General features: G+C 37.2%; 1 protein-coding gene across 4 annotated transcripts in view; it reads right to left on the bottom strand.

Annotated features, from left to right (window-relative positions):
- The window catches only part of Spmip7 (sperm microtubule inner protein 7), a 54,344-nt gene that overhangs the window by 25,580 nt on the left and 16,092 nt on the right, over window positions 1–12,672 (bottom strand). For 2 of the 4 annotated variants that reach the window (XM_059275439.1, XM_059275438.1), the window contains exon 3: window positions 7,110–7,186. In XM_059275439.1, the coding sequence (XP_059131422.1) occupies window positions 7,110–7,186 (77 nt within the window). Of the gene's footprint in view, window positions 1–4,446; window positions 4,560–7,109; window positions 7,187–11,339; window positions 11,436–12,672 lie in introns of those variants that run through there. The other 2 variants (XM_059275441.1, XM_059275440.1) reach the window with 2 other exon arrangements.

Consider the following 12,672-nt stretch of genomic DNA (forward strand, 5'->3'; position numbering starts at 1 on the left):
CTACCATGCAACACACAAACACCACATTCTCCTAAGATCCAGAGAGGGCAATCCAAATCAAATGAATGAAACACTCACCCAAAGAAGACAAGACCTATATCAAACCTAGAATTATAATCAGATGTCTAGATGCCAGCGTAAAAATACAATGTCAGCTATTAACACAATATGTCTCCACTAAAGGCAAGTCAGACTGCTACAGTAGGCAAAGAAATGAGATATAGCTGATGCAGAAGACAAGAACTTTAAAATAGCTATTAGGAATATGTTCAAGGTCCTTAAAGGATGATATGAACACATCCATTAACGAAACACATGAAAACACAAGCAGTGGAATGAAATGATAAAACAGTTCAAAACATGAAAGTAGAAATGAACTTACTAAAGAAAACCCAAAACTGAGGTAAAATCAGAAATAAAAAATTTAGGAACTCAAAAAGGAAGCTCATAGGCAAGCCTTACCAACAGAATATTAGAGATGGAAGGGAGACTTTCAGGCACTGAAGACAAGATAGAAGAAATGATACCTCACTCAAAGAAAATATTAAATCTAAAAAAAAAAAATCAAGGCACAGAACATCCAGGAAATCTGAGACACTATGAAAAGACCAAATTTGTGAGAAATGGGGATAGTGGAAGGAGAAAAAACCCAAGTCAAAGGCATAGAAAATATTTTTAACAAAGTCATCGAAGAAAATTTCACTAACCTAAAGAAGATGCTATCAAGATAGAAGCATACAGAGCATCATATAGACTGAATAAGAAAAGAAAGTCTCCATAGTACACAATAATCAAAACACTAAATATACAGAACAAAGAAAGAATATTAAAAGCTGCAAAGGAAAAAGATCAAATAACATAAAAATGCAGACCTATTAGAATAATAGCAGACTTCTTAAGGGAGACTCTAAAAACCAGAAGAGCCTGGACAGATGAGCTAGATGATTCTAAGAGACCACAGATACCAGCCCAGACTACAATACCCAGTAAAACTTTGAGTCACTATAAATGGAGAAAGACATTTCACAATAAAACCAAATTTAAACAGTATCTATCTATAAATCCAGGTCTAAAGAAGGTGTTAGAAGAAAAATTTCAACCTAAAGAGGTTAACCACAGGAATAAATAACCTCTGACCAACAAATCAAGAGGGAGAAAACAACTCATGACACAACAACAAAATAGTGAGAATCCACAAACACAGTTCATTGGTAACTCTCAACATTAGTGACCTCAATTACCAATAAAAAGACAGAGATTAATAGACCGGATTCAAAAATAGGATCCATTCTTTTGCTGCATCCAAGAAACACACCTTAACATCAGGGACAGACATCATCTCAGGGTAAAAGCATAGAAAAAGATATTCCAAGCAAATGGACCTGAGAAGTAAGCAGGTGTAGCCATTTAAATATCTGACAAAATAGAGTTCAAATCAAAACTTATCAGAAGAGATAAAGATGGACACTACATACACATCAAAGGAAAAATCCACCAGGAGATATTGCAGTTCTAAACATCTATGCACCAAACACAATTGTATCCATGTTCATGAAAGAAACAATACTACAGCTAATACACACAGTGATAGTTATGATTTCAATACCCCACTCTCACCAATAAACAGGTCATCCAGACAAAAACCAAATAACAAATTGCTGGAGCTAAATGATGTCACAAACCAAAAGATTATATAACAGATATTTACAGAACATTTCACACAAACAAAAAAGAATGTACCTTCTTTTCAGCAGCTCATGAAACTTTCTCCAGAATTTACCACATGATGGGACACAAAGTAAGTCTCAATTGATATAAGAAAATTGAAATAATGCCCCACATCCCATCTGATGAGTACAGATTAAGTTGGATATCAGTAACAACAGAAACAGCAGGAAGCTTACAAACTCATGGAAACTGAACAACTCACCACTGAATGAAAAATGCATCTAAACAGATATTAATAAAGACATTAAAAACTGTTTAGAACAGAATGAAAATGAAAACATAAACATACCCACACTTCTGAGACACATGAAGGTGGTTTTAAGAGGCAGGCTCATAGCACTAAGTGCCTACATAAAGATTAGAGAGATCTCATGTTAGTAACGTAATAGCGTACCTGAAAGATCTAAATAAAAAGAAGAAATAACACCCAAAAGGCATAGGTGGCAAGAAATAATCAAAATTAGGGGTGCAATCACCAAAATAGAAATAAACAAACAACGACAAAAACTATATAAAGAATCAATGAAACAGAGTTGGTTTCTTGAGAAAAATGAATAAGATTGACAAACCCTTAGCCAAGTTAAGTAAAAGACAGATAACATAAACTAACAAAATTAGAGATGTACATAACAACAAACACAGAGAAAAATCATAAGAACATACTTTAAAATCTGTACTCCACCAAATCGGAAAAGCTAAAAGAAAATGGATAATTTCATAAAAGAAACCCTACTACACCTAATAAGAAACTCTAAAAGGAAGCCCAGAGGCAAGCCTCACTAACAGAATACAAGAGATGGAAGAGATCTAATCCAATTATTGGCCAAAGCGGGGACCTCATGGCAACCCCCAAAACAACCCAGGCTGTTGACAAGACTATTGGTCATTCTTTAGAAACTGATAGTTAGAGCCTGTTGATGAAGACATCACCTACACAACTCACTGAATACAGTGGAGTCGAGCTGGCGTCTAAGTAGAGTTCTCACCCCACATGCTAGTGTCTTTGGTATGGGAAGGTGCTCTGCGTGCTACCAAAGACGAAAGGTAAAAACCAACCCAGCCACAAACTCCTATATCTACAATGATGACCCGCCTGCAATATGAGCTAGTACAATATTGGTAGCAAGTTTGTGGGAGTAACCAATCAATATCTGATTGGATTTAAGGCCCACTCTGTGAGATGGAGCCCATCTGTGACACTGCCTAGGTGACCAAGAAGTTGATACTGGATAGGACAGGATAGGAGAAAACCAAATGTTACTGTTCTGTTAAAAGAACATAACAATAAAACGACTCCTAGTGACATTCTACTGTACTCATAGATCAGGGTTTTACTTCCTCCTCTTGCTGTACATGGGAACAAATATAGAGACTCACAGCTGGACAATGTGCAGAAAGTGAGAGACCTTGAAACGCTCAGTCTTAAGTGGGATGGTACCATTAAATTCTTCCCCTAGGGGTTTATGGAACCCTTGGGTGAGGGGAAGGAGAAAGATTGTAAAAGGCACAGATGATGGAGGACATCAAGGAAACAAGGCCTTCTAAACACAGCAGGACTGACATGAACTCACAGAGACTTGGCAGCATGCACAGGACCTGCATGGGTCTGGGCCAGATTGGGTAGCAGAGTTGAGAGGGGAAGTGAACATAAGCACACATCCCTAATCCAGAAACTATCTCCAACTGACAATTGCTTTCAAATGAAAAATTAGTTTTTTCCAACAGAGTCTCAGTTGGTATGTAAATAACTCTTAAGGGTAGGCTTCATGTTTAGCTATCAGTGGCCAACACATAATGAATTCAATAGCATTTTTGGAGGTTCTTTGTCTCATAATGCCTTGTCAGGACATTTTTAAAAATAGTTCATAACAACATCATATACGACTAGTAGGCATATTTCTAAGACTCTTGTCCCCTGGTGTTCACTACATAGATCCTTCAATTTTAATGAAGAAATGAAACTGAAGTATGAAGTGTGTCTGTAGTGTTCACTGCATGAGGGGAGGCAGGCTGTGGCCATCATGGAAGCTTGTTTTCTTATTCTCATCTATTGCTCCTCTTTTCTCCATGCCATACCAGCCATGCCATGTCATTTTTTTTTATCATCTACTCTATCTCTTTAGTAGCTTCTAAACATCAGATGAACCTAATAAAGCATCCTTGGACCGTATTTTACTTGATGTAGGTGTATGACATGCAACATCACCCCTTTCTTCTTGAATTACATTTTTACCTTGTCTTCCAGGCCCTGCATTCTCCTCTCACTTCTGTCTTGCTGGGTGTGCCTTCTTAGGTCCTTTTACTGTATCTTTCTCTTTTCACCAGAAAATAGCCCTGTGACTACATGGCTTCTTTAGTGTCACCATCCAGTACCATCATTTTATAGACCTTTATTGAAGCTGGATCTATCTCTCTAGCTAGACTGTAGCTGAATTTCTAAATGGTCTTATTAAATTCTACAAAACTCCAGATTTGCATACCCTGTTGCCAATCTAAGAGATCCTGTTGGATGGCTAAAAACCATCTTTGTATCAAAACCTGTCCTTTTTTTTTTTTTTTTTTTTTTTGAGACAGGGTTTCACTGTGTAGCTTTGCGTCTTTCCTGGAGCTCACTCTGTAGTCCAGGCTGGCCTCGAACTCACAGAGATCTACCTGCCTCTGCCTCCTGAGTGCTAGGATTAAAGGCATGCACCACCATTGCCCGGCATCAAAGCCTACCTTTGATGCTTTCCCCAAGACTTGCTCCACATGCCTTCATGTTGTTAGGCAACAGTACCTTCATTCAATCCAGCTTTATAGGCCAAAGCACTCCCCTTGTCCGTTAGGTACATTTCCTCTGCTTAGGGAGATATGATGGGTCTGCATTCAACATTTATCCAGAATTCAGCCATGGCTCACAGTCTTCTCTGCTAAGTGCAGCCTTCTCTGAGATAGCATTAACTCTTCCTCAGAAGATATCCATAGCCCAGCCTTTCTCCACATGTAACTCTGAATACATTAGCCACCACCACTTCTTCATAAAATATCTGGTCTTACCACTTTTTTCTTTTTCTTTTTGCTAAGATGAATTCAGTCAGAGTGACAATCATTTAAGTGCCCTGCACAGTTGCTCCCTCTCCCCCTGAAGGTTTCTGCTCACACCACATAATCCTGTTGATGACTCTCCACACCTCTTAGCTACCTCTTCCTTTTATTCATGGACTAACGGTTTTCAAAACCTGGTTCTGTTTGTTTTCTCATTAGGTTTTTTCTTACTATCTGTTCCTCTTTAAAATGAGAACTCCTTCAAGAGCAGAGAACATGGTCTGTTTATTCACAGATGATCTCACAGCCTCAGACATAGATATGTTGATATGAGACTGCATATAAGATCCCTTCATCCCAGAGTCCAGCTGAAGCACATCTGACATGCAAGAATTTGGCACAATGAACATTTTCTGCAAAGGGAGCCTACATAAACTTGACCTTCCTTATAATTTTATATAGATATTTCATGTTCAAATAACAATGAACCAAGCTTAGGGCTTGAATGTATGTGATCTTATAGGACCTTATTCCTTTCCCCGGATGTCACCCAAGAGTCTCAAACAAGACTGCAGTAAAGTCTATCCTACCTTCCTGTAGCCTGTGGGTCTTATCAACTATAATCCTGCCAGGTGCTCTTGAGGAACCAGCTGTAATTCCATTCACATGCCTTAGGAATCCTTTAAAGATAATGATGTCAAACCCTACCAAAGTCCATGGCTATTGTAGAATAATGGGCTTCTAGTCTCCTCTGAGGAGCCATACCTGCACTTTGCTGCACCTTGCTTCAGTGACTCTCGTAGGGAAGACCACATCCATACTGCCAGGTACGTCATCTTCTAAAAGCTCCTTTCTCTTAGATCTTGTGCTTAAGTCCATGTAAATGATATTTTTATTAAAACCTAACTCTGCCTCATTAACTGGCTAGTCTTGAAATTCTTTCCTGTACCTACATAATGAATCAAAAGTTTCCCTAAGTCATGGTCAGTAAGTCTAGGAGAACTCAGGTTGCTAAAAGGTGACAGTGGGGTGTTGCCAGATGTTTGATCACACTGTGAAACTCTGAGACCGTGTTAATAAAATTAACCCTGGGCCAGGGGGTGGAGCCAGTGACTAGTTGACAAAAATTAGCCATAGAGAGGACAGAGGAACCAGGAAGACAGAAGGATGTACAGGAAGGAGTAGGGAGGGACTCTGAGATTAATGGTCCTTTTTGGTTTGGGACGAGTGGAGAGGCACTCCCATGCTGGGTCTCCAGCCAAAAAGGAAGATCAGCTGATTGCTTCTCAGCTTCTCTGATCTAGCAGGTTTTCACCCCAACATCTAACTCTGGAGTCTTTATTGGTAAATAGAACAACATACATAGAAACAACAGAGGAGAGCTTGGCCTCTTGCCTCTGCCCCACAAAGTGCTGGCCGATTGATTCAGTGAATTGTCTTCCTTTAAGCTTTCTTCACCATTGTTATCTGTGACATTGTGCTTTGTTGCAGAATATTATTTTAAGGGGTGTTATATTAGTTTTTACTCTGTAACATTTGCTTTAAGGATGCAAAGAAGTGTTGCATTGCTTTATGTTGTATTTGCTTAACTCTGTGAAGCTGTGTTACTGTGCCTGTCTAAAACACTTGATGGTCTAATAAAGAACAGCCAATAGTGAGGCAGGAGAAAGGATGGGCTGGCAGGCAGAGAGAATAAATAGAAGAAGAAAGAGAAGAGAACAAGGAGAGGAGGATTCAGGGGCCAGCCACTGAGTCACCCAGCCAGCCATGGAGTAAGAGTGAAAGCAAGATGCACAGAAGTAAGAAAAGGAAAAAGCCCAGAGGCAAAAGGTAGATGGAATAATTTAAATTAAGAAAAGCTGGCTCAAAGTATGCCAGGCTAAGGCCAGGCATTTATAAGTAATAATAGGCCCCTGTATGTGATTGATTTGGGAGCTGAATGGTGCCCCCACAAAGGAGCCAAAAAGAGTAAAGAGTTAAAAAAGCAACAATAATAGTGTTTTTTCTCCTCTCCTCTCTTTCCCCCCTTCATTCCCCTCTCTCTGAATGTTGGTTTATTGACATAGTTCAGTTCTTCCCACCCACCATTTCTGAGATAGTGTCTTATTCTCCAGTTAGTCTAGACTTACTTGGAACTCATGGTAATCCTCTAGCCCAGGCCTCTGAGTACTTGGATTACAGGTGTGAACACTTGTCCTCTTCAAGCACTGATATGTTTGTTATTTAGTCAACATGAATAACTTAGTGCCTTTGTTTGATGTTTTTGAATTATTAATATGATCTAGATCATTTTTGACAATGCGCCATTAAACATTAAGAAATATACTTAAAATTTTTTCATTGGAAAAAGAGCTTACTTCTGTGTTGAGGATTTGTAAAATGCATCCTTTATATTATATTTCTTGTCTGGCTGGACAAGTGGTTCACTGTTATCCTGCAAGATAGGAACAAGAAGTTAAAACAGACCAAGCATGAATAGAATTGCTATATTTTCACATACACAATGTTTTCTAGATTTCCTTATTCTTCAAGATGTACATGATGACTTGAAGTATATGCACGTATACATGGTTTAAAGATTAACAAACTCAAATTCCTTAACACATTCATCTCCATCCAAAATTATACTTGGAGTTGTTGAAAACACCTAAAATCTGTTTTTCTCTTGAAATCCCAGCAAACAGTACTGGACTGTTAGCTATAGACACCATGATATACATCCTATCTCCTGATAATCATCCTTGTTTATATCTTTAAATTGTATCCTCTTATCAACATCTCTCCATTTTTTTTCTATACTTACCCAATGCCTACTCTACTCTCTGCTTCTTTTATGGCTTTTTCAGATTCTGCACGTAAATAAGAATATAAGTATTTGTTTATGTGCGTGGTTTGTTTGTCTTAGCATAAGGTTCTAGAGGTTGTTCATGTTGTTGCAAATAGCAGACCTACATTTATGGTTGAAAAGTATTCCATTGTATGCACATATATCCAATTTTCTTTACCTATTCATCTGTAGATGGACACTAGGCAGTCGATCATATTTCATTTTATATTTTTTTTGTTTACCTAGGCAGAGGCCACATGCCTGTAATTCCACCATTCAGGCAATGGAGATGGGAGAATCAAGAATAAAAAGCCAGACTCAGCCACATAGCAAATTTGAGAATACCCAGGGCTACATGATATCTGTCTCAAACTCAATAAATTTAATTAAAATGAAAATAATTATCCTGTGTATAAATTCTGCATTTCATTATTTTCTAATTTTATATGCTTTAATCTTGCATATATTTTATTTCATGTGGTCATTTTTTCTAATATCTTAAGATTAAAACATATCAATTCCTTTAAAAAAAATCTAATTATGTAAGGCTAAATTTCCTTCTTAGCAAAATCTTAATTGCATGATACCCATTGTTTAGTTTCTTATAAGGCACATCTATTGGGAATTTATTTTCTTCCTTTTTCTTTGATCAAAAACTTCTTTATTTAGCATCCCAATACATTCAAGATATTTGGGCCCTCAAATATACCCATGTTCTAAACTTGGAAAAGGATAATTTACTTTGCAGATGGAATTAAATTGCTTATCAAGTGACCATAGAATGAGAAAAATTATCCTGGACATCCTTATGGTACAATTTAATCATAATTGTTATGAAGTTGGGAGACTGAGGCAGAAGATTATTACATCAGCCATTCTTTGTGATGAAAGGATTCAGCCCCTCGGTGCTAGCTTTGAAGATGAAGACAGATGCCATAAGGAATGCAGGAAGGTTATGCAAGCTGGAAATGTAAGAAATGGGTTATTTTCTAGTAACTTTAGAAGGAGCACAACCTCACCAGCACATTGATTTTTAGCTTAATGGTAGCCACTCTTTACTTCTGACCTCCTGGATGGTAAGATAATTTATTTCTAAGCTGGACATTGATGATAATTTGATGCAAAAACAACAGAAGATGAATGTAGTCTTCATCTTTAAATGACTAAAATATTTTGGGATAAACTCATTGTATTTTTGTCTTCCAGTTTCTGATGACAAATTAAAATATTCTAATTTAATTTTCTTTATCTTATTTCAAGTTTTTTTTAATTTTTGGTGTTAGCAATTTGAAAATGATATTCTCATTCTCTATGAAAAGGCCTTTATCCTGGCTAGAATTCAGTGAGTCTTTTGAACTACAAATGTATGTCTTTTGTTAAAGTTAATGAAATTTCAGAAATTATTTCTTCAAAGTTTTTCTACTCCCCCCGCTTTTCTTAAAATTTTTGGACTCCAATAAGTGTATTTGGGGTTTTTTCAAATGTCCTAACAGTATATGATATTTTCTGTTCATTTTTAGTTTTTTTTTCACCCTTCTTTAAATATGCTCCCCATTTATTTTCAAAATGTCAATACTTCCCTGGTCATATTCTTTCTGTTATTAAGCTCATGAATCTTTAAGATATTGAAGCTTTTAGTTATGTAATTTACATTTGTTTTTTTAAATACATTCTTTTTCTGCACTATGATTTCCAGTATTTTCATTTTTATGAGAATATTTTTCCACTATATCATTGGTATGGATAATTTTGATACACCCGAGAAGAGAGAACCTCAATAAAGGAATTGATTTCATCAGATTGGCCTGTGGGCATGTCTCGAGGGCATTTTCTTAATGGCTAAATGATGTAGTAGGACCCAATCCACTGTAGGTGTGTGTTTCTGAGCAGGAAGGCCTAGGCTGTATAAGAAATGCAGCTGAGCAAGCCAGGGAAGTGAGCAGTGTTCTTCCATGTTCTCAGCTTCAGTTTCTGCCTCAGGGTTTCTGCTTGTGATTCTTCTGTCAGTGATGGACTGTGATGCAGAAGTGTAAGCCAAATAAACCCTTTCATCCCCCAAGTTGCTTTCAGCTTGTGTTTACTATGGCAAATGTTTATTTACCAAATGAGAACAGCCATTGAACATAAAATGTTTCATTAATATCTCTACCAAGTTTTAGCATTTGAGTCTCTCTTCTCTTGACAGTGTGCCAAATTTCATGGCCTTTTTATGTGGCATAATGATGGACATTATAAATGTTATATTGTGGAGAGATTGTTGTACTCAGTAATATTCTGCATGGGTGTGCTAATTGTCAAAAAATGGGATGTTGATATGTTTTACTCTAATGCTAAATGCTCTGAGCTTGTTCTAAACAAAGCCTGAGCAAAGACTTAATTGTAGTGCACAGAAATAATTGTAGCTCCTGCCCCCTCTCATGTGTGTTCCATTTCTTTCTGGATCCATGACCATTCAATGATCCATTCTTACATATTTAAAACAAAAAGAAAGCCCTTTCTGCAAAAGTTTTGACTACTTCTGATTTCTGAAAGCATTCCACCTTCAAAACAAAGACCCAGTAGGAAATTCAGGCTGGTCTTATCTTTTGCTCTAAGTTTTAACTCCCTTTTGAAACATGCCTGACACTGTTCAGTCACCAGAGGGTGTCAAGTAAATGGACATGTATTCTGTCAGGGTTTATAGCTATAATCTGTGGGAGGATTAATCTGTTATACACTTACTCTGTCACACAGGAAGCAAAAAATTAATAATTTTTGATAAATAAAAATTTAATTTACAGAGTTACATTTGATTCCCTGTCCTATGTGCCTATCTGTTTTCCTTAGAAATTCAGTTTCTTTCTTTCTATATTTCAGATTGCTCTGTTACTGCAGATTGCTTGTGCAAGGCATGCTTTCCTCTGTGTCTGTTAATGTCTCTTTGTGTTTGGCACTTTTCACTACATTATAGTTTCGAGCATAAATAAGTTCGTGGAATTTGTCCTCTGTCCTTTCCCTTTTGTGTATCTTTTCTATGAATTACTAAGAATGGTTTCCAATTATAGCTGTAGATCTATCCTGACGCTCTCCCAGTCTGGGCTTAATGTATTTTGAATTCTGTTATTAGGTGCATATGTATTGTATGTGTTACCATTTTATCAATATAGAATATGAATCTTCAATGAAATTTCTTATTCCATCTAATTTTATGGGATCTTAGTTCCTTCTGCTACTTTTGATGTTTTCTTGTGTGATATATATGTGTTAACATCCTTAGCATAAATTTACATTTCACTTAGTTTTTTATTGTTAGCATATAGTTTGGTCTTATTTTCAACATAACTTCTGAATTTTAATTAAATTAAATTAAGCCATGTTTTACATGATAATCAACATTATTTAGTTTAAATCTGTTTTCATTATCTATTTCATCTGCTCTCTTTTCTCTTGAATTAATGATTATTTCTTTGTTAAGTTTTATTTTGTTCACTATAACCATAATACCTGTGTCTCTTATCATACCTGCTCTCCTCAATTCTATACTTCTCCTCAAATCACTGCTTATTCATTACTTTCTTCTCGTTAGTGGCTGTTCTCCATGTAGGCTGGCAATATTTTCAGCACTGGTTTTCTAAAGATATCTTTACTTTGGCTTTATTTTTAAAATCTTATGTTGTGATGGTGGTTTGAATAAAATGGCCCCCATAGGTCCATAAGGAATGGCATTATTAGGAGGCGTGGCCTTGTTGGAGTAGGCGTGGCCTTGGAAGAAATGTGTCACCTAGGGTGAGCTTTGATGTCTCAGATGCTCAAGCCTGGCCACAGTGTCTCAGTCTCTTCCGGCTGCCTGAAGATCCAGATGTAGAACTCTTAGTCCCTTCTCCAGCACCATGTCTGCCTGCATTCCACCATGCTTCTATGATGTAATGGACTAAACCTCTGAACTGTAAGCCAGTCCCAATTAAATGCTTTCCTTTATGAGTTGCCATGGTCATGATGTCTCTTCACAGCAATAAAAACCTTAACTAAGACAGAAGTTGGTACCAGAAGTGAGTTATTGCTGTGATAGGTCTGACCATGCTTTTGTTTGGAGGAATGTGGACTTTGGGACTTTGGATTAGAAAAGTAGTTGAACAGTTTAAGTGAGGCTTAATGGGCCATACTAGTGGAGCATTGAAGAAAGTGGTGTGGAGGGTGATTAAACTGTGGCGGGGTCGGGGGAGGCTGCCTGAAGATGTTTCAGAGAAGAATTTTAGTATGTGGCCATCAACTGCCAACAGTCCCAAGAAAGAGGTGGGGTCTTAAGAGTTCTTCCACTTCCATGCTGGAATTACTTACTTGCTTGATCTTTTGCAGTCTTGTGTAGGTAACCAGAACTGCTATGAGTTAATGTGTGCAATGGCATCTCATGCCTGGAGAAAAGCGTCTCATAGCGTTCTCCCCATTGTCTGGCTCTTACATCCTCTCCTGTCCACTGCTTCGGAGCCTCGGTGGGGGTGGGTTGTGACAGATGTCTCATCTAAGGTTAAGCACTCACAGTCACTGTTCTCAGTACATTGAACAGTAAAGACTCTCTGTATTAATCCCTACCCACTCCTATAAGAAGCTTCTCTGACAAAGGTTGAATTTCACACAAATCTGACAGCACAAGGAAATTAGTTCCCAGAGTAGTAGGATCTCAAATTAGTTTCGTAGAGAACCCAGTTGTAACACGGATAATCTTACATTTGTTTTCTATATCCTTAATTTATTTTTCATTTCTTTTACTTTGTTTAAAAATTGATTTTCCCTCACTTTCTAACTTCCTGAGATGTACCTTGTTTATTTCTTGAATTGACAGGTTTTCTTATGTTCTAACATACACTTTAAAGACAGGTCCTGTCTTCCAGGGTTTATTACAGTTGCCAGCTATACATTTGACTACAACATTTTAATTTTCATTCTGAACACTTTTTAGCTTCTTTTGTGGTTGTGAATTCTTTGGATGATGGTTCATTCCATAAACACATCTTCCTGTTTCTAAATACATGATTTGGAAGGGTGTTTTGTTCTCTTATAATTGTTCTATGCTCATAGACTATGCAGTTTATGAGTCAAAATGTAATTTGTAGAGA

Source organism: Peromyscus eremicus, chromosome 10 (assembly GCF_949786415.1).
Source record: "Peromyscus eremicus chromosome 10, PerEre_H2_v1, whole genome shotgun sequence".
Taxonomy (NCBI): Eukaryota; Metazoa; Chordata; class Mammalia; order Rodentia; family Cricetidae; genus Peromyscus; species Peromyscus eremicus.